The sequence below is a fragment of the Poeciliopsis prolifica genome, unplaced genomic scaffold, assembly GCF_027474105.1.
Source record: "Poeciliopsis prolifica strain line A6 unplaced genomic scaffold, Auburn_PproV2 SCAFFOLD092, whole genome shotgun sequence".
Lineage (NCBI taxonomy): Eukaryota > Metazoa > Chordata > Actinopteri > Cyprinodontiformes > Poeciliidae > Poeciliopsis > Poeciliopsis prolifica.
Window position 1 is genome coordinate 548412 of NW_026562467.1, and position 27349 is coordinate 575760.

Here is a 27349-nt window from a genome sequence, read left to right on the forward strand (position 1 = left end):
TCCTATTGATGCTATTGATCCTATTGATCCTATTGATCCTATTGATCCTATTGATCCTATTGATCCTATTGATCCTATTGATCATATTGATCCTATTGATGCTATTGATCCTATTGATGCTATTGATCCTATTGATCATATTGATCCTATTGATCCTATTGATGCTATTGATGCTATTGATCATATTGATGCTATTGATCATATTGATCCTATTGATCCTATTGATGCTATTGATCATATTGATGCTATTGATCATATTGATCCTATTGATGCTATTGATCCTATTGATCCTATTGATAATATTGATCCTATTGATCCTATTGATCATATTGATCCTATTGATCCTATTGATGCTATTGATGCTATTGATCATATTGATGCTATTGATCATATTGATCCTATTGATCCTATTGATGCTATTGATCATATTGATGCTATTGATCCTATTTCCTATTGATGCTATTGATCATATTGATGCTATTGATCATATTGATGCTATTGATCATATTGATCCTATTGATGCTATTGATCATATTGATCCTATTGATCCTATTGATGCTATTGATCCTATTGATCCTATTGATCCTATTGATCCTATTGATCCTATTGATCCTATTGATCCTCCATCCTGGATGAAAGAATCGGGACAGGCTGTTGCCATGGAGACCCTGTGGCTCTGAAACAGTTGCCACAGCGATTAGAAGAAAAGCCGAGCCGAAGCGGTTGTTAGGGCGACCGCGCAGCGAGTGAGAAAGTGCAGCGCGGTGCAGGATGGTGGTGTGGGGGGGCAGCGGGGCAACAGGGGGGGCAGCAGGGCTGGTAAGACCTCAGTGAAATGATTGGAGGGGTTAAATGGAGAACCGCTCTGTTTACTCCACCCTGTCAGCGTGGAGCAATTCAAGCCCCCCTCCTCCCACTCCTCCACTCTTCAAGAGGAAGACTTCCCTGAACGCAGTCAGCCCCAAAGAGCAGGAAATTACTCACTTCCTCCCAACAAAAAGATGTCACATGGCGACGCCTTCTGTGGTGAACAGTCAAAACCAAAATGAGGCTGCAGAAAATAAGGCAGGGCAATTTGTCAACGGAGGCAATTAAAGACGTTTTGTATCACATCTGACCCTTTTGAGGCAAACTCAGCTGCTTCTCACACATTAGAGGCTTCTGATAGCAACAAGGCAACGCAAAGAGTCAGACATGTTTACGGATCAACCATGCTTCACCGCGGACGCTGACCTGGAATCTGAGCCTCTTCAGGACTCAGTTCAGCCTTGGCAGGCGCCTGTTTCCTTAAAAGCCTGAAAAAGAGCAGCTTTCTGTGAGCCACTGGGACACGAAGGATTGATCAGTGACACGCTCCGTCCATGAACAAGTATGTCACCTCTGCAGGGAGCAGCCAGGCCAGTAAACAGGCGCAGCGCTGGCCGTGGTGTTTGAGGTAAATCAACATTAACGGGTTTTCACTGCGAAGTCGGAGACAGGCTGCAGACTCCCAGGCAACATTACGGTTGGTGAGGTCTGAGCTGCAGACGTTCTGGTCCAGTTTGCCTGTGAGGTGTCAGGCAGAGACGTTTAGCTCATTAAAACGTTTCCTGCTCATTAAAAAAAGTGCACTGACTGTTAGTCACGCTCTCTGCTGGTCATTAGGATCCATAAAAATCCTCTTTTTTTGCAGCATTTAACCTTAAACCTGCTTTTCTTCTCTTTTCCATTTGATAGCTGCAGGAATTACAGAAAATCACAACCACTTGAACATCCACTTGATGAGCGGAGGGATGCATTTACTCAAACCGCTCAGAGAATACAGCATCACCTGTTCAGAAAGCTTCATACGGGGGAAGCAGCAGCAGCCTGAAGACTGACAGCCAGCGAATGCTGCCAATAATAACCCTTCATCTGAAAAACCCAACTACAGCCAATTGGACTTAATGTGCATCAGATTGACACAAATGCGTTGATGGAACTCTACCCTGCCCCGGTGCGATTAACTGCCCGCCTGCTGCAATATAACGCACAACCATTTTCAAAACATAATGCAATGCCTGTATTGAAAGGCTTTTCTCTAGTTGCAGTGGAGAGTTTTAGAGGCAAATTGCTGCAGACTTGAAAGATTTGGAAAAAGACATCGGAGTTGTAATATTCTGAAATGATTGTGTAGATTCCAGGGAACCGTTGATCAGAGAGATCTGGTTTACCACAACATGAGAGTTAAATCCGATACATAAATGCAATGAAGGGCAATTATCAGAGTAACGAGACGCTGAGATCAAACATGAGACGAAAGATGAAGAAACGGCTTTTTAACTAGACAGAAACCAACAACATTCAATCAGGATGGATGGATGACAGACGGTTGGATGACAGAAGGTTGGATGACAGACGGTTGGATGACAGACGGTTGGATGACAGACAGTTGGATGACAGACGGTCGGATGACAGACGGTTGGATGACAGACGGTTGGATGACAGACGGTTGGATGACAGACGGTTGGATGACAGACGGTCGGATGACAGACAGTTGGATGACAGACGGTTGGATGACAGACGGTCGGATGACAGACAGTTGGATGACAGACGGTTGGATGACAGACAGTTGGATGACAGACGGTCGGATGACAGACGGTCGGATGACAGACAGTTGGATGACAGACGGTTGGATGACAGACAGTTGGATGACAGACGGTTGGATGACAGACAGTTGGATGACAGACGGTTGGATGACAGACGGTTGGATGACAGACGGTTGGATGACAGACAGTTGGATGACAGACGGTTGGATGACAGACGGTTGGATGACAGACGGTTGGATGACAGACGGTTGGATGACAGACGGTTGGATGACAGACAGTTGGATGACAGACGGTTGGATGACAGACAGTTGGAGACAGACGGTTGGATGACAGACGGTCGGATGACAGACAGTTGGATGACAGACGGTCGGATGTCTCACCGATCCAGACGTCGTTGTTGAACCAGCTCAGGTTCATCTGGGAGCTGTCATAGTAACCAATCTTCTTATAACTTCCTCCTGCAGAATCAAGAGGAACAACAGGAGCTAATTATGTGTAAGTTCTTCTGTCACAGAGCTAGTAAACATGTATTTATAGCGCAGGTATTTCGTCAGCGCAGCCCACGAGAGCAGCAGAAATGAGATAAACTGCTAAAGTAAATGATGGATGAAAAGCAGCATGGGGAGGAACAAGGGGAGAGAAGGAGAGAGCTGGACCAGGATGCTGATGAGCTCCGGGTCGGATCAGGCATTCCAGTCAGGTCGCCTCATCCTGGATGTCAAATTACCTCAAAGCCACGGCAGGAAGCCACAGCGTCACGGAGACAAGGGGGCGGATTAGAAATTTTCATCCGTTAGGACGCCAATGAGAACAGGTGGAGAATAATCCCCACCTTATCTGGAGCTGGGAAACTCATTAAGTCTCTGGTGACAAATAGGATGCCATTTCCAGAAACAGCTTAAAACCGAGAGGCTTTTGGCCAATTAGAGCGAAACCTTGAGTCACCACATTCCTGCATTAAGGCTGTTCGCCTGCGCCGTTACAACGTCAAGACTGCAGCAAGCAGCTGCAGCAGCTGAGAGCAGCTGCAGCACCGTTACTCTGAGTCTCACTGGGTTTACCTTGCAGTTGTTCGATGAGGGTCATTGCCATCCTGGAACCCTGAGCGTCAAACACCACGTGACCCTGGAGAGGACAGAACTGGGTTAGAAAACACACACACACACACAGGCACACACACAGGCACACACACCCCTACACACACACACAGACACACACACACACACACAGACACACACACACACACACACCGTCTCCTCTAACACATCGAGCATCTCTGATCAGGCTTCACCGCTGGAAAGTCTTAAATCAGAAAAACACGATTAGCATCGATTAGCATTTAGCAGCTACATGTTAATAACTCAATTATTGGACAGATGATCAATAATCGACCGACCAATGAACGACATTTGGACCGCTTTGTCAATTTAGAACAAAAAAGTCCCAATAATCTGGGAGTCGCCAAAATGGCAAACTATGGAGTGCCATTAATGGAAATAATTTGGTTTATTTGGCCTGTCAGGAAAATAATGTGGATGTTAATTTTAAAGTCTGTTTTCCCTTTTCTGATGTTTCCATCATGTATTTATTGAGTTAATTATATTTAATGTGCCAAATCGCTCACAAAGACTAAACACTGCAAACAAGATTTTTATCAATTTATTTTTTAAATGCAAAGCAAACATGCTCACTGGAGAGTTTTCTCTCTTAGTTTTGTTTAATTTTGTATTTGTTGTTTTGTACTCAAACCTATAAAAGTGATGAAAACTGGGGAAAAGCCATTCTGTCTGCCTCTGGCTATGGATATTATTTAATAAATGTATTTTCTGAACTTTCTGGCTTTTTGTACCAAGTTTGAAAACAACGGCCGCTTGCAGCTGGAAGGAGTTTGTTCATTGTCTCATGGCTCCAATCAAGCATTATTACTGTTATTAAGACAATAACTTAAAGGGCAAAAAATAAAAACTAGCTCGTAGTCGGTAAACTTATCCAATGGCCGGACCGAATCCGGCCGACAGTGGAAGAGGCCTGCGCGTTTCCAGCGGTTTTGTTTGAGTTCACAGCCGCTGAAATCGGTGCGCTCAATTGACTCCTTTCAAGTTCACAACATGAGCTGCCAAATGTAAATGTCACGCTGGGAATCGATGACCGAGCTTTCATAGGATGAAAATATTGATGCGAAGCCACAGAGCCGTCAATGAACCAGGCCGAGAGCGGACGCACCGATCAGATCCGTTTCACAAACTTTTCCTCAAATCATGATGAGAAAAAGTTCAAAAAGCAGCAGAGCTTTCAGTCGGCTGAATGCTGTTCAAAAATATTGCCAGTATTTATTGAAATAATAGTAAATAGTTTAGTAATCGATTAATTGTTACCTGGAGAACAAAACTCAAAAAGAAAATGGCTTAAAAAAACATTCAGAACAGTAATTAAGCCAAAACTGTACAAAATATTTATTCATTTTGAATTAAAGATAAAATGTTTTCCTCAGAACTCCTTCAGTTTATCTGCTGATGTATTTAATCCAACAAAATGTTTTTCTTATTGAACAAAAAGACCTGAATTGCTCATTTGCACATTTTAAAGGTTCATGTGGTTTAATGATAAATCTATAGAATGTAATTTTTTATTAATCAATTAATTACTAAAACAGTGGTTCGTGTCTCAAACTCTGCTGGAAGCCAGAAAGGCTCTGAAAGCAAATCTCTCTTTCCAACAATAAAAATAAAAACATTTCTGTCCTAACATTCAGTCAGGATTCCCTACAAGATTAGTGTCAGAATAATTTCCTAATTATTCTTCCCCTTCTGCCTGCACCAGTTCAGTACAGATGTCACTCAGAAGTAGAGAAGAGCTTATCAGTCGGTGGATCCAGAAACATCTGCAGAGACGGTTAGAGTCCGACTCTTTCTTCCCCGTGTTGACCTGCTGCACTCACCGAAACCCCTTCGAAGGAGCTGGTGTTCAGGGCTCTGTAGATCTCCGAGGTGATGTCGTGGTTGTTGTAGTTGAAGTCCTCCAGCCGCCGGCCCTTGGCCTTCAGGGGGGCCACGGTCTTGTTGAGGGCCAGCGCCAGGGCCCACACCGCGTCGAAGGCGAGCGGCGCCTCCTGGAAGCCGCCCGTCTCCTCTGGGTTCTTCCCCCCAAGACGAGACATCAAGGCTCCCAGAAACTCCTGTGAAGTCTGGCGGAGCGAGGACAGGAAGAGAAGAAACAAGTCCAACCGAGTTAACACAAAAAGCTTTCGGAGACGAATCTGCAGGGCTGAAATCCATCAACTAAGCAGCATGCTGGAATAATGCGTTCAGTTTGAACTTGGAAATTGGATTCCTGAACTTCAAACTGCAGCACGCTGCCTGGTGTGGAGAAAAACTGCAGTAAAACCTCTTTATTTGAACTTCATTCAGTTTGATTTAAGGGGATCTATTGTGCTAAATTCACATTTTCCATTTGAGCTTCTGCTGCTTCTAAACACATCCAGCTGTTTTCCAGTTGATGTTTTTTGGTGTCTGGAAAATGAGCCATTTCAAAAACCTCCAGAATGTGACATCATGAATGACCTGGCAACCTCAGAAATGCTCCAGCACATTTGCTCAGCTGGGTTTACTGATGTATAGGCTGTACAATGGCTGCTGGAAAAGGCAACTGCTTTGTTGTTGATTTACCCTCCACAAATCACTCCCTACATTCTTGCTGGTTTTGCAGGAGGCTCCACTTCTGTTTTTCAAGGATGCATACTTGCATAATTGTGGATCTGTTTGTGAAGGGGCGTGGCCAGCAGCAGATTATGTGGGTTTAACGAGACAAAAGCAGCTAAAAGTAAGAGAATTTATCTCATTAGCTAAGAATAATTTTGTGCAGAAAATGTGATGAACTTGTTTTGACCAATCAAAATGCATTTCAGGAGCATAATAGGTTCCCTTTAATTAATTCAGATACAGAGAATGCTGCTGAACTTTTCCTAGTTTTCAGTATGTTAATTGCAGCATTAGCTTGTGCTAATTACTTAAGTGCGTAATGACAAGACTAACCTTGTCATTACGTACAACAATGAGCAATTCCCACTGGTTTTCCAGCTGGAACACAGATGAGTTGGTTGAAGCTTGATGTTATTTCTCAAACTGATTTATGACTTCACAGGGAATAACTCAGCTGAGCTAACTACTAGAAATGAGCGGCTCCATCCCAGAGGAAGCCGGGAGACACGCAGGCAGTTAAACTCCTGTCAGTACACTGATCAATCACTTCCTGGTTTTTCCTCTGTGAACATTTTGAAAGAAATGTCCACAGAGGACGAGCGCCTGCCCCAGTGGAGGAGCTGCAGCGTGTCGGGGTCTTGTTCATGAGTCCATGGACTGTCTCAAACCTGAAATAAAGAGACAGGTTTATTTCTGTCTGTTTTCTTTATTAATAATGTTTTGAAAAGTATGAATAGGAATAAGTTAGATTTATTTCTTTTGCACACTATGCTTTTAAATGATACTTTAAAGTATAAATATTTGCATTTTACTTTGTGCTATGCAACAAATTAAAGTTATTTGCAAAACTGCAATAAAAATCACATTTTAGAGGAAAAGTAATTATTGGAAATAAGTGATCAAATGTGCAGGAATAAAACCACGTTCCCTCAGGTTTACCTGAATGTTTTGCACATATCAAAAGGCAAAGGCAAAGAGGACATTTGTCACCAGCAGCTTGCCATAGATCCGTTCGTCAGACTGAGCAGAAACGTTTCCTGCATGTCGCTGGGCTGGCCTGCAGGAACAGTGAAGGACAGCAGCGCTGACCACACTTATAACCCCGTCTTTTATTGGGGAATAAAAACGCCTGCTGGGATCAGAGTTGTGCCAGCTAAGCTAACTGCAGGCGAGCCTGAGGGACCGAGAGGGACAGGAAAGGTGACCGCAGAGGCCCACACTCTGCTCCGCTTGTTTTCTGTCTGTTTAATGTGTTTATTAAAGCTCATTAGCATTCAGAGCTGGCCCACCAAGATGACTGCTGCAATGTCACATTTGGTCAAACATGCCTGCTCTCTTCAGCTTCCAGATGTAAAGATTAACGGAGGTTTTTTATTGACGCATAAGCTGCTGATCTGCAGCCAGGGGGGTCAGACAAGACGACGGTGGAACTGGAGCAGCAGAGGAGATAACATGAAGTTAAATATAAATCAATAACAATATGGGTGGAGCCAATAACTGGATCGATCACAATGCCATTACTGAGGCGTTAATGCACAACTAACCATTTACAACCATTTTTTTCCCCAAAATCTAAACAAATAGTGACTTTTCTTCAGGTTTTTAACCCAAACTGAGAGATTAACTCTATTGTTCGGTTTGAGATGCTGCTGGATGGGATTTGCATGTAAATTTACCCCACAGGGTCACAAACTATGACAACTTGAGAAACCTTGGCTCAGCAAAACGTCTGATTCACTGCAGCACATCATCAAAACACAAAGTCAAATGTCCTCTGACTTCTGGGCGATTGTCTTCAACATGAGAACAAACGAGGTTTCAGTGCAGCAGGTGTACAAACTGCAAACTAAAGCATGTCATTGCATTTTATAAAACAAAATGTGAAAACATGTTTCCATTTCCAGCCTGAAAGGCTGAAGGTTTTTCCATGTTTTCCTGCATGCTGGTCCTTCAGGGAAGTGAAAACAAGGCCGAGACGTTTTTTTAAGAAAACAAACGGGAAACAAACTGAACCGCCTTGTTAACGGCTGATTTGACCTGATTTAAAGTCCACAGCTCCATTTAAATAGAGACACAGCAGATAGAAACAGTAAAGAGTGAAAGCTTCTCACTTCTTTTCCTGCAGGCAGTTTTGTTTTTTTTTGGTGCTTTTGTGATAAACCCCCTGAAAGCAGGGACTCCATTCATGCAGCCGTCTCTCTGGATCCTTTCAGGATAATTAGGCCTACACACCTCTGATTCAGTTAAGTCAATTTCATCTGATTGAAATTCCTCCCCGGCTTTTGCCATTTGAAAGGCAGCTGACAGTCTGCTCCGGCTCGGCCGCAGCATCACTCCAATCTGCCAATTTCAGCTTAGAAATTGAATTTGAATGGATCTGACTGTAAGCAGGAGGTCTGGCTGTAATTCTTATCAATTGCCGAGCGGCGCACGGACAGCTAAATCCGCAGGTAGCGGCAGGTGCTGCTGGAATATAAACAGCAGCTGCTGAGGAAGAGGAGCAGATAGGAGGAAGGTGGGAGGAGGGAACGCTGACGGAGAGAGACAGATCATCAGAGCAACAACTGGACGGATCCGGAGAGGAAGAGACAACGTGAGACGATAGAGGACGGCGGGAATCTGAGCTGCTACACCAGAATCTTTCTAAATGAGAAAAGCAGGCATTAAAACGAGCAGCGGATTCCCAAAACTAAATGGATTCAGGTCACACACAGTTCACCAAGACTTATCAATATTGTTCCCAACACTCCGCTTTTACAGGAACAACTCGCATCTCAGGGGATTCCATAGGAGAGCGAAACGTTTCCAACCACGACGGAGCTGATGGGGGCTCAAACCGCGTCGCAGGACAAACTGCAGGAAAAACTCCAGGAAAAACTCCAGGAAAAAACTCCAGGAAGAACTCCAGGAAAAACTCCAGGAAAAACTCCAGGAGAAACTCCAGGAAAAACTCCAGGAAAAACTCCAGGAGAAACTCCAGGAGAAACTCCAGGAGAAAAGACGTGACGGAGGGCTGACGCAGCAGACGCCACGGAATAAGGCCAGAATCGTTATCCAGTCCAGAACAAACAACATTTTCACCATTTAACTGATAAAAACTGTTTCAACTTTTCATTACAGATGAAAAACTGATAAATGAAATAAATTCCGACAACATGTGGCGTTCAGACGCCCCAAACGGCTCAGAGGCACATCTGGAGAGCCGACTAAAAATCCGTCAGCATACAGAACGAAACTAACGAGACAAACTGGAAATAAATCACTGAAGACCCGCAGAGAGCCGAGCGGCAGAGCTCCGACAGGACAGACTCAGAAGTGGTGATTTCTGGTCCTTTACGGCCGTTTCGGTGTCAGGATCAGACCGGAGATCCGACTCCTGCTGCCTCCTCTCCTGGACCAGGCCACAAAAACTACAGCCTTTTTATAAACCTCTTTCAGAAAAATTGGACAGCAGGACAAAATACAACCTGTGGTTTTTTAATGCAACTGTATTTTTCTGCAGCATTTCTGCAGCTTTCTGAGTGTCCACAGAGTTTAAAGGTTTATCCGTCTTCTGCTTGGATGCTAAGTTAACATCCTTATTGCCTTAATTGTTCGCCTTTAACAGAAGAATTAAGACGAAGGAACAGAAGGAACCGTTCGTGTTTGAATCCCTTATTGTCTTTTCAGCTGTGAAAAGTGCACACACCTCCAAGTTGCACCTACATGTGGCTGTGCTGGTTGCTAAGAGACCAAAGAAAGAACGTTGTGAGATTTTCAGTTGGCAGTTTAAATGCTGTATGTCTGTGATACAGAGGAGTCAGTGCATAAGGAGCCCAAGCATCATTCCTCCAATGCCGTGCTGCTGATGAAAGGTTTTCAGTTTTGGCTGAATGTCTTTGCTTTGGTCTCGTCTTTATCCTGCTGTCATTTCCCTTCAACGTGTCCAGATGTTCTTGCTAAGTGTTTTTCATGAACTTTGATCTTTAACCTGGCACATGAGGCCTGTAGAGTCTCAGATGGAGCGCTTGGTTTTTTGAACATTGATCCAACGGTTCTATGGTTTATGCTAGGTGCCATTAATAATATTGATTATCAATCATCATGATAAATTTCTAGAATTTTGATTTATTGTTGTCATGATAAATTACACTTAATGATGCCAAAACTGTCCACACTGTTGGGATTGTTAGTTTATATTTTTCCTCGCTGTTTGTGTTAATAAATATCGACAGATTTGAAGATATTATTAAATGAAGTGACTGCAGTGTGCATTTATCTCCACCTCTCTGGACATTTGTGTTTGTGGGGTTCTGACTGCAGAGTCATGCAGCTACTTAAAAAAGAAGGATTAACTTTTTGTTATTTTATTGTTATTGAATTGTACCACAGAACATCGTGATAAAACTTTACGTCCATAACTAGTTCTGATTATTTTATATTTTTTCAGTATTTGTAGGTTTCCATGGTTTAGCTTCGTTTCCCGTTTTGTTTTGGGTTTTTTTACGTCAGCAGCACCAGAGCATCTTCTCTGCTGTCATGTTCTCCTCTGACTTCCTGCCACCCGTTGAAACGGTTACGGATCAGGCGGTGGATCCGGGTGGAGCCTCACCATGTTGGAGACGCCGCGGACGGTCTCGGGGTTCAGCATGACGATCTCGGTGGTCACGTGTCCCTCCACGGCCTCCGTCATGTTCTCCACCGTGCAGTTGATGGCCGGGTCTTTGATCTTGAAACCAGTTGTCGGCGTACCAGCCAATCAGGAACCAGACGTGCTTCTTCCCGTACAGCTTCTCCTTGAAACCTGCAGCGGGGGGAAAGGAGACGGATCAGTCCCGGAGACGCCGAGCCAAACGCGGGAGGACAGGGAGGAAACGCACCGACCTCACAGAACACCTTCCTGGCCTCGGTTTCATAAAACAGCCCCACAATGATCCTGGCATCCTGGCGCTGCATCAAATTAGCAGAAAGCATTGCTTAGTTACATCAGCAGCATGAATTTGACTTCACAATATCGCAGCTTGATGTGGCAGCACAATGTGCCAAAGTCCCGCTGCTTGACAGGATGGCACATATTGCTGTTCAGGAGTTGATAATTAGTGTGGCGCATTAATTTCCTCCATCAAGTCGCCTCTATGCTGATGGCGCCGTGTGCAGCTGTGAGGCGGAGGAGGAGGAAGGAGACGGCCAGCAGCCGAGGTGAATTTTTAATCAAAGCACCTTGAGGTTCTTGACAGCGACAGCCGGGTCGGTGAGGAAGCTCTGACGAACGCTGATCTCGATGCCTGCCTCCTTCACCCTCTGCTCCAGATCATCCAGAGTCTGGCAGATGAAAGGAAGGACGGGGTGGGGGGGCAGAGAGACACGCAGAGAGGTGACAGGTTGAAAGACAAAAGCAAGTCCGACGGGGAAAACAAAACTAATAACAGCACCTGCAGTGTATATTGGAAATATAGAGCAGAGAGATGAGTGTGTGTGAGATAAACAAGAGAAGCAGGGAGGATTTTTTTAGACATCAGCTGGAAATGAGAAAAGTAGAAGGAGAGATGAGAGAGGATGGAGCAGAATCATTAACTTCCATTACAGGAAACGGCCAGGTGCCGCGGCATCGACCGCCGCTCCTGAGGAGGATGTATTGCTTGATCAATATTTCTCACAACCAATATACCAAAAAAATCCCCCATCAGTCAGCAGCAGAGATTGACTGTGGCCAGAGAACACAAAAAGAGCTAATAAACAAACAGCGAGAGGCAGGAGGACAATCAGGAAACCAAAGACTGCAGTGATAAAACAAAGAGCCGGGCGGGGAGGGCGGCTACTGACGGAGGTGAAGACTTCTGTGGTCTGCTGGATGGTGGCGATGCGTGACCAGTTCCACTTCTTGAAGAGCCGCACCCTGGTGGGGTTATGGAGGGTGGCAGACGGGTGGGTGCGGAAGAAGGTGGGGAAGCGCTGGCGGTTGGACAGCGCTGGAGAGCTGGAGCCGTAGGACAGCTGGAGACAGAGAGGAGAGACGGGAGACAGAGGATGGAGGGGATGAAGGGAGCAGAGGGGATGGAGGGGATGGAGGGAGCAGAGGGGATGGAGGGAGCAGAGGGAGCAGGGGATGGAGGGAGCAGAGGGGATGGAGGGGATGGAGGGAGCAGAGGGGATGGAGGGAGCAGAGGGAGCAGAGGGGATGGAGGGGATGGAGGGGATGGAGGGAGCAGAGGGAGCAGAGGGGATGGAGGGATGGAGGGAGCAGAGGGGATGGAGGGCAGGGGATGGAGGGAGCAGAGGGGCAGAGGGATGGGGAGCAAAGGGGATGGAGGGAGCAGAGGGGATGGAGGGAGCAGAGGGGATGGAGGGAGCAGAGGGAGCAGAGGGGATGGGGAGCAAAGGGGATGGAGGGAGGAGAGCAGAGGGGATGGAGGGGATGGAGGGAGCAGAGGGAGCAGAGGGAGCAGAGGGGATGGAGGGAGAGGGAGGGAGGGGGATGGAGGGAGAGAGGAGAGAGGGGAAAGGGGGGATGGAGGGAGCAAAGGGGATGGAGGGGATGGAGGGAGCAGAGGGGATGGAGGGAGCAGAGGGAGCAGAGGGGATGGAGGGGATGGAGGGAGCAGAGGGATGGAGGGGATGGAGGGAGCAGAGGGGATGGAGGGAGCAGAGGGGATGGAGGGATGGAGGGAGCAGAGGAGAGAGAAATTAGCAAAGTATATCTACCTGAGAAGCTCAGACTCTCAAAGAGGCAACATTTATGATGCAAGATTATTGATTAATGAGTTAACCTAAATTTAATTATTAATCAACTAATGATTAATTGATAAGCGGCCACTTTCTTAAAAACCTGAGTTTTCTGTTTCGTATCATAAAGCACATGGAGATGTTTTCAATCCGTCGCCTTCAGGCCTTCTGAATGAGACTTTATCGCTGCTCGGCTGAACGAACAATAACTAAACACTATTAACTAAACACTATTAACTAAACACTATTAAAACTAAACACTATTAACTAAAAACTAAAACTAAACACTATTAACTAAAACACTATTAAAACTAAACACTATTAAAACTAAACACTATTAACTAAACACTATTAACTAAAAACTATTAAAACTAAACACTATTAACTAAACACTATTAAAACTAAACACTATTAACTAAACACTATTAACTAAACACTATTAAAACTAAACACTATTAACTAAACACTATTAAAACTAAACACTATTAACTAAACACTATTAAAACTAAACACTATTAAAACTAAACACTATTAACTAAACACTATTAACTAAACACTATTAACTAAAACACTATTAACTAAACACTATTAAAACTAAACACTATTAACTAAAAACTATTAAAACTAAACACTATTAACTAAACACTACTAACTAACACTATTAACTAAATACTATTAACTAAACACTATTAACTAAACACTATTAACTAAACACTACTAACTAAACACTATTAACTAAACACTATTAACTAAACACTATTAAAACTAAACACTATTAACTAAACACTATTAACTAAACACTACTAACTAAACACTATTAACTAAACACTATTAACTAAACACTATTAAAACTAAACACTATTAACTAAACACTATTAACTAAACACTATTAAAACTAAACACTATTAAAACTAAACACTATTAACTAAATACTACTAACTAAACACTATTAACTAAACACTATTAACTAAACACTATTAAAACTAAACACTATTAACTAAACACTATTAACTAAACACTATTAAAACTAAACACTATTAACTAAACACTACTAACTAAACACTATTAACTAAACACTATTAACTAAACACTATTAAAACTAAACACTATTAACTAAACACTACTAACTAAACACTATTAACTAAACACTATTAACTAAACACTATTAAAACTAAACCGATTAACTAAACACTATTAACTAAACACTATTAACTAAACACTATTAAAACTAAACACTATTAACTAAACACTACTAACTAAACACTATTAACTAAACACTATTAACTAAACACTATTAAAACTAAACACTATTAACTAAACACTATTAACTAAACACTATTAAAACTAAACACTATTAACTAAATACTACTAACTAAACACTATTAACTAAACACTATTAACTAAACACTATTAAAACTAAACACGATTAACTAAACTATTAACTAAACACTATTAACTAAACACTATTAAAAAAAACTATTAACTAAAACACTATTAAACTAAACACTATAACTAAACACTATTAACTAAACTACTACTAAACTATTAACTAAACACTAAACACTATTACTAAACACTATTAACTAAACACTATTAAAAACTAAACACAAACTAAACACTATTAAAACTAAACACTAACTAAACACTATTAACTAAACACTATTAAAACTAAACACTATTAACTAAACACTATTAAACTAAACACTATTAAAACTAAACACTATTAACTAAACACTATTAACTAAACACTATTAACTAAACACTATTAAAACTAAACACTATTAACTAAACACTATTAACTAAACACTATTAAAACTAAACACTATTAAAACTAAACACTATTAACTAAACACTATTAACTAAACACTATTAAAAAAAACACTAAGTAAACACTATTAACTAACACTATTAAAACTAAACACTTTTAAACTAAACACTATTAACTAAACACTAAAAACTAAACACTATTAAAAACACTATTAACTAAACACTATTAACTAAACACTATAAAACTAAACACTATTAACTAAACACTATTAAACTAAACACTATTAACTAAACACTATTAACTAAAAACTAAAACTAAACACTATTAACTAAACACTATTAACTAAACACTATTAACTAAACACTATTAACTAAACACTATTAACTAAACACTATTAAAACTAAACACTATTAACTAAACACTATTAACTAACACTATTAACTAAACACTATTAACTAAACACTACTAACTAAAACCGATTAACTAAACACTATTAACTAAACCACTATTAACTAACACTAAACTAAACACTATTAACTAAACACTATTAACTAAACACTATTAAAACTAAACATTATTAACTAAACACTATTAACTAAACACTAAAACTAAACACTATTAAGACTAAACATATTAACTAAACACTATTAACTAAACACGATTAACTAAAACTATTAACTACTAAACACTATTAACTAAAACTACTAACTAAACACTATTAACTAAACACTATTAAAACTACTATTAACTAAACACTAAACTAAAACTACTAACTAAACACTATTAACTAAACACTATAAAAAAACACTATTAACTAAACACTATTAACTACATTAACTAAAAACTATTAAAACTAAACATATTAAGACTAAAGGATCATCCAGTTTTTATAAAATAAAACCACATGGGATGTTTTCTGTCCCACACTGGACTCAGCTCACACTGTTTCTCTGTCCTGTTCTGGTTTGGCTCCGCCATCTTTGTTTCTGTATCAACCGAATATCTAAAACTGACTTCAAAATAAGAGCTTGAATATAGAGGTCTAATCACAGTTTCTTTGTCATAGAGCATATCTAGCATATTAAAAGAAGCTGGAATATCTAGACATGATTGGCCAATCCAGATAGAGCATTTATTGTTTTTGGTGTTTGATTGGCTGAGAAAAGCAGAGATCAGGAAGGCAGATTTCAGCCTGTGCAGTACAGATAAGATGCTTTTATTCTGCATAAATGAACATAATGATAAAATTGTGTCTGAATGGTTAAAATGAGCAGAATATTTTTTGTACTTTTTCCCAGTGGATGAAGATTAAACTCACCTGGAGTTTAAGATCCACCAGTTATCAGAACCACTGATTCAAAAAAGCCTTTTTTATTTTATTTGTCTTCTCAGTTGTTACTTCTTCATGAATAACTGATGACATGATGGAGGTTAAATGATTTGATAAAAACCAGATCATCTCTTCCAGCCCTGCAGTCAGAGGATGTACTTATTTTTTATATTTGGTGATATACTCTCAGCCATTTAATCGGTTTTTACAGAACTGTTGCATTGTGCTTAAATTTAAAAGTAAAATGAACCACAAGCTTCTCAGTTTGGACGTTTATATGTTGCATTTCGTCTGCAGTCGGCTCAGAAACACCAAATCGTCTCTTCTTCCTCTTTTTAGCATCTCTCAATTTAATAAAATGTGCCAACAAAGTCTTTAACTGTGATTAAAAACCAAACATTCCCTGCAAGATTTCTCATGCAGATGCCCCCATGAAGCTGAGGCACTGAGATGGGTTTATTAGAGAGAAATGAAGAACTGATCCGGTTCTTCCTCCGGACCGGCGCCGCCGTCCGTCCGGACGCGGCGACGGTCCTCCCATCAAACACTTCCACAGCAACCACTGGAGATAAAATCCTTGACAGGTCTTTCTTTAAAACGCAGAACCTGTTCAGGAACCATTAGGGAGCGAAACGGCTCCGGCCCCATTACCCATAAACCCACTGGGTTTTAACCAGCGGCAGCCAGAGGGGCGCTGATGGATGTCACATGTCCGGTACGTTGTGGGCTCCCCAAAGAAACAAATCCCTGCAGGCAGAGGCAGGTAGATGGAAGAATCGATACAGAGGAAGGAGGAAATGAAGGCAGAAACAACGGATGTGGAGGAAAGGAGAGGAGGAAGAGATCGGCTTCAGAGAGAAAGGAGAACAAATCACCCAGCGTGTGATGCTGTTTAAATCAAACCTCCACAAACAAATAAGGCTGATTATTGCCCACTCAAACGTTCAATCAATGGAAGATTCATATTTATAAAACTTCCTAAGCACAGAGGAAAGCCTGTTTTATGGTTTAATAATCTACAGTCATAGAAATATCAGCTGGAGAATCACATCTTTAGAAAATAAAGCCCTAAAAGATGCAGCAGACCAGCAGCGATCCAGAACCACTGGATCGCTGCCTAACCCAGTTACTGGATTTCAACAGAAACACAATCAATCAGAAATTCAAACAAATCAATGCAAGAGAGCAGAACCAACAACACTGACAATGTTCATATCAGTATGAAGGAAAACAAACAGATATTTATTGGATGGATGGATGTTGCTGTGGTTTCTCAGGTCAATTCTTCAATATTTTTCAGTCAAGATTCAAAACCCAACCTTCTTGTTGCTAGGCAACAGCGCCAGCATCGCGCCGCCTTGCAGCCCGTTTTGTTTTACTCCGATCCGAGATAAAGCCACAGCCAAACTGATGCAGAGGTCAAAGTTCAGAGAGATGCAAGCGCTTCTCAGCATCCGCCCTCCAGTCAAACAACTTCCTGAACCGGCGACCGGAGGAAGAAACGTCGGCACAACTCATCTGGGGTTCTGTCAGCTCTTCATAAATTAGTCTGAGTTTCAGCAGAGGATGACTAAGGAGAATATTAAAGTCATTACGATAAATTATCTGGAGTGTTAAAGCTGCTAACCGGCTCTGGGTTCCCATCCCACATAAATCACAAAAAAGACCAAACTACCGCAGGAGCAGGAGAGGAAATATGTTCCGGATGCTTTAAAGTCACTCTGCGGCTTATTTAGGGCCGAACCTGGAAGAGCAGAACTATTTTATTTGTGTCAAAACCCAAAATAACCGAGTTTAAGCCTTTCTGATGGCAACAGTTCAACAGGGAGGCACAAATAAAGCAGCAGCAGGCGAGAAAAGATGCAAGTCCCTCAGATCTCTGAGGACCCGGCTCCTTCCAGGAACAGAAAGAAACGGGATCGAGTTAACGACCTCTGTGATCCGGACCGGTCGCCGTGGGCCGGGCCGCCGCAGGCAGAGACAACAGCATGACGGCTGGGAGGTTACGCCAGCAGTGGCCTGGAGTAAAGACAGACGGATCCTTTCTTCTGCGGGGAGAATCTGCCGCTGCAGCCGAGACGGAAACGAAGGCGGGTGAAACAGAGAGAGGGAGGCGGCGGGGAGGCGGCGGGGAGGCAGGGAGAGGGGTGAAGAAATGAGACAGAGATGACAAAGAGAAGACCAGCTCCAGGCAGCGACAAACCCACAAAGAAAAGGAGGAAAAAGAGCAAGTCAGCCAGTGGAAAGAGTTTTTAATGATGAGGAAACAGACAAAGACCAGAAACAGGAAAGAGGGCAGAAGCCAAACTCTTGAGCTGATTGTTCTCACTGACTAATCTGTGGATGAAACGTCAATTATGGGACAACGATAACGAGCCGAGCGGCGCGGAAAGAGGCGAACTGAAACTCAGAGACGCTGCAGATCTCCAGAGCTGAGAGGAAACAAGCAGCTCTTGTGTTGTTGGAGGCTAAACGATGAGTTCTGTCCCGGACAGAAGAGCCGCTGCAATAATTAAAGGTGCAGTCAGAAACATGTTTTAATCAATGAAACAGCCGGGCATTGATTGGTGGATTTTAGAGCAATTAGTGGAAAATAAGCAAAAAGCTGACTTTCACATCGGTGAAGAATTTCATGGTTGAATCCTGAAATATGAGCCGGAAAATCCTTCAACTTTAAATCCTTTATTTACTCCAAAGGGAAGTGAATTTATATGTGAACGTCGTCACAGAGCCGACATCCTGCAGCAGGAAGGATCTGCTTCCATCCGTCTCTAAGCTGCACAATTAAAAATGATTTCACTTATTAGAAACACGGCAGGTTTTTACAAATCTTGTTTGTGCAAAAGGCTTCGGCTCTGCAGGGGGAGGAGTTTGTTTTTGGCTGCTTGGTTTATGCCACAAAACTGCAACAGAAACTCACATGATGCTGGAGAAACGACGGAGGCAGGAAGTGGTAGGAGGATGATTTAAACTTAATCACCTGTGAGTTTAATTGAGTTTCTTAGGCAACAGAAACGGAACCATTGCTCTTGTTTTTTCAACATTATATTAAACTTTTGTGCAGATTTACGATGAAAATGCAGCAGCGGCTGTTTGACGTCTAACGGCTCAACGACCCGGCTGCAGAGTCGACCCCACAGGAACATGTCTGCATGACATCATCAGCTCTGCTAATCAACATCCTTTGCTTTTGCCGCTCCCCTTTAGATCTCCGGCTGTATGATTAGAGTGATGTTGGAGTAGGGGATATGATTTTGCATTTATTTATTATTTTTGTCTGAAAGTTAAAAAGTCAAAGTCCTTCAGAACCGAAGGGAAAAATGGCCCCGAAAAAACTATTCAAGCAAAAAATGAGCAACAAATAAAAAATCATCAACATGAAGCTGATCTGAGCGACGCTGTCCTGCAACCAGCAGAATAAATCTGATCCAGGTTCAGCTGTTTCTGTACAGGTTTGATTTATTTATTCATACAGGTTTATTTTTGTCTGGACTGTTTTTGGTGTGAATGTTTTAACTAAATAATATTTGCTTTTTTTAATTTGGATTATTTTTATTTTATTTTTCTTTATTTTACAAAATGTGTTTTAAGGCTAAAGTTGCCTGATTACATATTATTGCTTTTAATGATTATGTATTAGTATCAAATAATTCTTTCAAATTAAGTCAATGCTTTGGTATCAACATTTAATTTAAAATTTTAATTATTATATGTTTTAAGGATGGACTTTGATGGTGATGATGAAATTTCAATCAAAAAATTTAAATAAGATCCAAAGAACCGAAAAACCAGAAGAAACTCGAGTCTGGAGAGTTTAGAGGCAAAGAGCAGAAAATAAGAAGCTTAAACACCGAGAAGGACAGACAGACAGACGGACGGACAGACAGACAGACAGACGGACAGACGGACAGACAGACAGACAGACAGACAGACAGACAGACAGACGGACAGACAGACAGACAGACAGACGGACAGACAGACAGACAGACAGACAGACGGGACGGACGACAAGACGGACAGCTAATTGGAAACAGGAAGCAGCTGTATGAACGAAAACAAGAGCAAAATGAAGAACTCTAACAATAATAATAACAACAATAATTATAATAATGACAATAATGATAATAATAATAATAATAATAATAATAATAATAAAACCAAGCAGAGACCAAAGCTGATCAAAGAAAACACAAAACAAAGAACTCAAGAAAAATGAAGAAACTAAAGAAATGATGAGGATTTACGGAAAGACCAGCGCATCAATAATAATAAACTGTATATGGCAAGACCTGTTGAGCAATAATGAGCTAAGTGTGAATATGGCAAGGCATAAGAAAGTTTTTAATCTAGAAAATGATCAAATCCCTTCACTACTTCCATAAAGCAGCATCAACAACGATTCTTTGGGATTATTAACAGACCAGAGATAAACCTTACCAGACAGACAAACATAAAACATTTTATGACTAAAATAAATAAGAACCAATAAAAATTGGTGCAAAACTATAAGGTTCACATTAATATTCATACAGCCTGAAGCAGAAGCTGCATTCGCAGATATAACTTTACCAGGGTGACATTTACTTCCTGTTGTAATTTCTACACACAGCGACTGGAACGGGGGATGCTTCCTGGAGGCTTTTATTGCCCCGACCTGCCCAACCTGCAGGCTTTTATTGCCCCGACCTGCCCCAACCTGGAGGCTTTTATTGCCCCGTCCTGCCCCAACCTGGAGGCTTTTATTGCCCCGACCTGCCCCAACCTGGAGGCTTTTATTGCCCTGTCCTGCCCCAACCTGGAGGCTTTTATTGCCCCTACCTGCCCCAACCTGGAGGCTTTTATTGCCCCAGCCTACCAGGGTGGAGATCTGCCCCGGGAGAAAAAGCAGCATTTCACACTGGTGATAATTTTACACATTAATCTCAATGAATTAAGTTAAATTAATCTGTGTGACAAAGTAAAAACTTACAATCAAAGTAATATTTTTATATAATCATTAAACAAAAACTAAATTTATGAATATTATAACTTTCACTGAGTTTCAACTGATTTTTATTCCGTTCCAGATTCACCATCGCGCTGGAATCTGGGATTTGATGAAACAACATTAAAATATGTTCCAGTAAAAACTCTCCAAAAACTCTGCAGTAAATTTACTAAAACTATAAAACTTATCCGCCGTGACGCGATGATACGATGATACGATGATATGATGATACAATGATACGATGATACGATGATACGATGATACGATGATACGATGATACAGTGATACGATGATACGATGATACAATGATACGATGATATAATGATACGATGATACGATGATACAATGATATGATGATACAATGATACGATGATACAATGATATGATGATACAATGATACGATGATACAATGATATGATGATACAATGATATGATGATACAATGATACGATGATACAATGATACGATGATACAATGATACAATGATACGATGATACGATGATACAATGATATGATGATACAATGATATGATGATACAATGATATGATGATACAATGAGGCGATGGCGTGATGATGGCGTGATGACTTATTAGTGGAAACTTTTAAATTTGTAACGGCAGCAAGAAAGAATCGAATGGTGGAAATAAACAGAATAAAGTCTAAAGATCCTGGAGAAACGTACTAGAGGAAGAAACTTTAGAACCGCAGAACCACAGAACCTCAGAACCACAGAACCGCAGAACCGCAGAACCGCAGAACCACAGAACCGCAGAACCGCAGAACAGCAGAACCGCAGAACCGCAGAACCACAGAACCACAGAACCGCAGAACCACAGAACCGCAGAACCGCAGAACCGCAGAACAGCAGAACAGCAGAACCGCAGAACCGCAGAACCGCAGAACCACAGAACCGCAGAACCACAGAACCACAGAACCACAGGACCACAGAACCACTCACCACGATGAGGTTCCACATGCGGGCGGCTTCGGCCACCAGCGTGGAGACGCCGCTGCAGCCGGGCATCAGGACGATCTTGATGGGTTCGGTGTAGAGCAGGTCGTACAGCAGCTTGGTTGCCTCCCCCGGGTCGCACTGCAAGGACAAAACAAATGCGTTTAGATCAGGACCAGAAATAGAAAAGATAAGACCGACGGAGAGATAAAAAGGGAGAAACAAAGAGGCAGAATGAGGAATGAGAGGATGAAGATAAAGGGAGCTGGCAGCTGCCTTAAAAACTGCGACATCACAAGTGGAAGAAAAACTGGAAATAGAAGAAACAGATGCAGGATTCACAAACAAAGTGATAAAAATGTAAAACTAAGAAAAACAAGCGTCACATTTTCATCCTGACAGCAACATTAAATCCACGGTTCTGACTCCAGACCATGAGAGGCAGCAGGCAGACAGAGGCGACCCGATGGGGCGGCGCCGCCCTCACACAGTTACACCCTCCATGAAGTCGTTTACGACACATCCGGGAAAAGGAAACGATGCCGGCGATCCATCACCGGGATCAGAGAGGAACGCTTCAAAACCCACTCACATGACGTCTGAGACAAAAAACACATCCGGCCCCCCAGCCGGCCTCGGCGCGGGCCCCCAGCGGCCCCCGGACCCTGCGGTTAGCAGCAGGGGGCCCGAGCGGAGGGACTGTGATTGGTATTCAGCGGCTGGTTGTTCATTAACTCTCAGGCTGCGTCTCATGGCAGACTGAGTCAAGGAGCCGACAAGCTATTAGATCATTCTGATCCATTAAGGAGAATCAGCTCCCAATTTAAAGCCCATCTCTCTTCACTTTCACTGTTTAAACAAAATTCAATAAAATAGAAGAATTATGACAAAAAGTTAAAAACCCGTCCGCTGGGTCCAGATGTTTCCTGTCAGCTTTTAATCAAACTGGGTCAGGATTCCTACCGGGGCGGTCCAGAAGGAATATTCTTCATCGTTTCAACCACAGTTCAATACAGTGAAAACTCTTGCAGGCTGTGGTGAGTTTGAAGCCGTCAGAGCCGCGTTCAGCTGACCACGGGTCGCTGCAGCTGCTTGTTTGTCCAGAAAATCCTCATTTGTTGGGAGAAAGCAGGAGCTGATTGGAAGTGGAGTCGTGACTGTGGATCTGATGAGCGTTTGGATGATCGAGCGAACGCGGCGCGGAGGACCTGACGGCTCCCACAGGGGAAGCCAAAGCAGCTGCGCGGTCTGGCGTGGAGCACAAGTGGCCGCAGTGATCAGCCTGAATTCATGTCTGCAAATGATGAGCTGTGGTTACATGGAAGAGCTGCACTTCATCACAACACATGAGCCTGAAGGAGCCGATTCAAAACGCTTCAACGAGACTCTCAGCAAAATCCCTGCAGTTATCAGTGAAAACAGAAAGTCATGAAAAATCATTTCTCTGCTTTCTGAAGGCAGCGCACGTTTTACTGAAGAGTAAATCACATCATTCTGTTTCTCAGTCATCAGATATGAATCTGCTGTTCCCTCCTCCAGACAGTGTTAGCAGTAAGCAAAGAAGTTTTGCTTTAAATGAGATGAACTTAATGAAGTATAGAGCAGTTAAAGTCCTGCAAATCTAAATGAATCAAATGAAACGGAAACGCACCAAAAATCTAGAACAAACTTTCAGAAAACTGCAAATCAGCCGGAACATTGAGTTCCTTTAAATTCAAACTAATCTGTTCAGAGTTGCTTTTGAAACATAATAAATTAAGCATTAATCAACATTTTGATGCTCTTGGTGAAATTTAATGTTTTAATTGTTGATGAATTTGTATTTTTGTGTCTTTGAAATAAGTTATAAAAATTACATTTATTAGATTGTAAATGAAGACAGCGTTTAAGAAAATGAAGCAGGAAAAGAGAAACTTTAGAGAAAATGTTGACAGGAGGCAGAGACAGCAGAAACCAGATCTGGAATCAGAACTATTTACATGGATCCGGAGCAACGCTCGGCTGGAGCGAAAAACATCAGCGGTTAATTCAAATGTTTTACTTATTTATTTAGCCGACGCATTTAGCATCACCATTTTGTACCAAATCTTTGTATTCTGGTTTAGATCCTCTGTGTCGTCCTGGATGATCTGATGGAGCAGGTTCTGGTTCTGCTGGAGGTTTTTCCTCTCCACTGTCACCACATGCATGCAGGGTGTGAGGCGTTACTGTAAAGTCAACATCAACGCGCCGTTCTCAGCAGGAGGAGTGAGAGCTGCAGGCCGACGACGCCACGCTCTGCTGGATACAAACGTTTTTCATTTTAATGAAGTGATAACTGGAATCATTTACTGTGTGACTGGATTAAAGAGACGACGCTGGCTGTAAGTTGGTGCTACATGAATAAACTGAACTGAATTGATGTCTGAACGTCAGATCTCTCATTTCCTGTTTTCTATTTTAACAGTTTAAAGGCGTGTTGGTGGTTAAACTTTCACAGGTTAGTTCAGTTTGATGTTTCAAATGAGTTCATTTCTCTATTTGGAGCAAACTTAGCTCAGCTCTCTGCTGCAGGTCTCCACGTCTGCAGCGGTTCTGTCTGTGTTCAGACAGACTGACTGAGCGCTGGAAGGTTCAAGCGGCCCCAGAAAGTAGCCGAGTTTCAGGATCTGACTATAAATACGTGTGGGTGGGAGTTAAGGCACCTCTGTTTAGCTTAGTAATTAGCAGAGAAACTTTCCTCTTGAGGAGCGCAGCAGATGGCAGGAAGAGACACTTTTAAAGCCGCTTCACTTCCCACCAATCCTCACAATCTGAATCCTTTAACTGATTAGTTCAGTTGTGAAACTTCTGAGTCTATATTTAATCATGGACTGAGCTGTTTTTAATCACTCGGATAAGAGCATTAATATTAATAAGAATGTTTATGTAAAGTGGGAGAGGAGAGCTTCTCTCAGTCAATCAGCTGCGGCTGATTCCACTGATTTTCCCGTCTCCTCTTTTCTAAGATAAGCAGCGGGAAGCGCGGCTGCAGCCGGGCCAGGCCCGGCTCGGCTCGGCTCGGCTCGGCTCGGCCCGGCTCGGCCCGGCTCGGCCCGGCTCGGCCAGGCCCAGCTCGGCTCGGCCCGGCGCGCAGTTCGGTTCCTCGGCAGCGTCGTGTTCAGCGAGGAGCGTGCAGATCGACTCGGAGAGCTTTCTAAACACTCTGATTCCCGAGGTTGTTTGTGTTCTGCGGGCCGGCTGCACGCTGAGAACCTGCTTGTTAGTTTTCTGCTGTTTCAGAGTCTTAACTTCACTCTGATGAGCAGTACTTCATCGCCCGCGCTAATTATCTTCAAATTATTTCATCAATCCATCACCACCATAGCAGATTACAGGTTTTAATAGCAGCTTGTTTTAATCAGCATTCCAAATGACTCGCTGATTATAACATGTAGAAATGAGAATTTAATCAAGAAGTGCAGCTTCTGGTCCTGTAGAGGTTATTAAAACATCCAAACCAAGACAAACAGCCATTAGCCCTCTACATGTTTAGTCAAGACAATTTTCCTGCATAAAAAACACATTAACTGCAGACTATTTACATGGATCCGGAGCAACGCTCGGCTGCAGAGCTGCAGTTTCAAAAAAAGGGTCATTACAGTCGAATGTTTGCAGGGAAAACGTCATGACTCACATTAGTCAGAAGAAGCATTTTACTGGGTGGCAAACTCAATAAGCAGCGAGCGCGTTTCTCCTTAACAGGCTTTAAAACGCCTCAGTCGTCACCTCAGAAACAATCGCTCAAACACAGCATCGCACAACGGGACGCAGAGAGAAAACGGTGCAAGGTCAAAGGTGAAGGTCACGCCTGGCACATGACCCCCACCGGGCCCTGCTGATCCGACAAACGCCTCCAACCGGACAGAAAACCGGACAGACACAGGATCTGGGACGATCAGGACGGGAATGTTCAACTCGGGTCCAGATGAGTATCATCAGAACCTGAAGGACTCCAGCTGAGCTGAAGTCAATGAAATCATATCACACCAGACCAACAAAGTCTGTTCAAAACTTTATGAGCTGCAGAACCGCAGAGAAGACGGCCCAGTGCTTCTATCCAGCATTTTACGGAAAGTTAAGTGGAAGGAAAAAGTGTGGCAACATCAGTGACTGCATGGGGACATTGAGACGACATCCAAGTGATGACAGTTTGACGACTGGAGAATCCGGCGCTTCGGACTGCAGCTGCAGTCAGAGCTGCACTCCTCTCCTCGCTGTCCATCTCTTTATCCTCCTGCAAATTTATTTTTCAGTATTTTGTTTGTAGCACATTGAAGCTAATGAAGCTCTGCAGCGCCCCCTGTAGGAGTGAGCTGAATGGAGGAACTGAACCTGAACTTAAGGCTGCTGATAATTGTTCCAGCATTGATTTGACCAAAATCAATTATTTATTAATGTTTTCGAATCAAATGTTGGATTTTTTTCTTTTTTCCAGGATGTTAAAATATGGATTTATCTGAAGCATTTTCACCGGAGGAGTGAATAAACGTGGCCGGAGGTAACGGCGCCGGAGCCTGCAGCGTCTCTGCCGCTCCGTCCTCACGCGGCTCTCCAGGGTCGTCATCGCTTCCACTTCAAGCCCAACCGGGCCGCCGCAGCACCTGATGCCGTCTGTGTTTGTGCCGCCCGCCGCAGCCAATCAGGAGCCGCTCAGAGCAGCCGCCTCTTTCTCCTCCATCCAGGGTGGAACCTGCTCCAGCTTTCTATTGCCAGAAAGCCAGAAGTCTGATGGATCGCAGGTCCTGGAAAACCTTCAACCTCATCCCTGTTCAGCGCTGAGGTGAAAATCCAGTTGAAAAAACTCCTCTGGTTTATTGAAGAGCCCAGCAGGATCGTCTCAGAAGTGTCTGGTGGAGGTTAGCCTGCTGAAAATCACCCTCTTGTTCTACGCCGGGGGTCCCCAAGTGGGTCCCCAAGTGGGTCCCTGAGGGCCGGCACCCTGCATGCTCTCGTCTCTCCTTGTGGAAGGGACAAGCCTTTCAGAACGTTCTTCTCTAACGAGCCATCATTGGATCCAGGGGCGTTAAATCAGGGAGAGAACTAAACCATGCAGGATGCGGCCCTCAGGGATCGACCTTGGGACCGACCCAAGGTCAACCCCTGCTTCGTCCAGGAGGTCTGGACCCTCAGCTGTTCAGAGATCGTTTCCTGGAGAAGTGAACTCTGGGTAAAATCTGATCCATCGATTCAAACGTCAACAGTGGTTAACATTTGGCTGTGATGTTTGTAATGCACCAGTTCCACCATTAAAACAAACCATTAGAGCTGTAACTCTAATGCTCACAGAGTTACGTCTGTTAGCAATAAAATGTTTTCAACATTCCT

General features: G+C 42.8%; 1 protein-coding gene across 1 annotated transcript in view; it reads right to left on the reverse strand.

Moving 5' to 3' along the window:
- LOC129353523 (gamma-aminobutyric acid type B receptor subunit 1-like) overlaps positions 1-27349 on the reverse strand; it is a 100587-nt gene that overhangs the window by 32666 nt on the left and 40572 nt on the right. The window contains 9 exon segments of the mRNA XM_055022876.1: positions 2948-3025; positions 3629-3692; positions 5506-5751; positions 10857-10979; positions 10981-11048; positions 11125-11194; positions 11465-11566; positions 12068-12238; positions 22010-22144. Of these exon segments, the coding sequence (XP_054878851.1) occupies positions 2948-3025; positions 3629-3692; positions 5506-5751; positions 10857-10979; positions 10981-11048; positions 11125-11194; positions 11465-11566; positions 12068-12238; positions 22010-22144 (1057 nt within the window).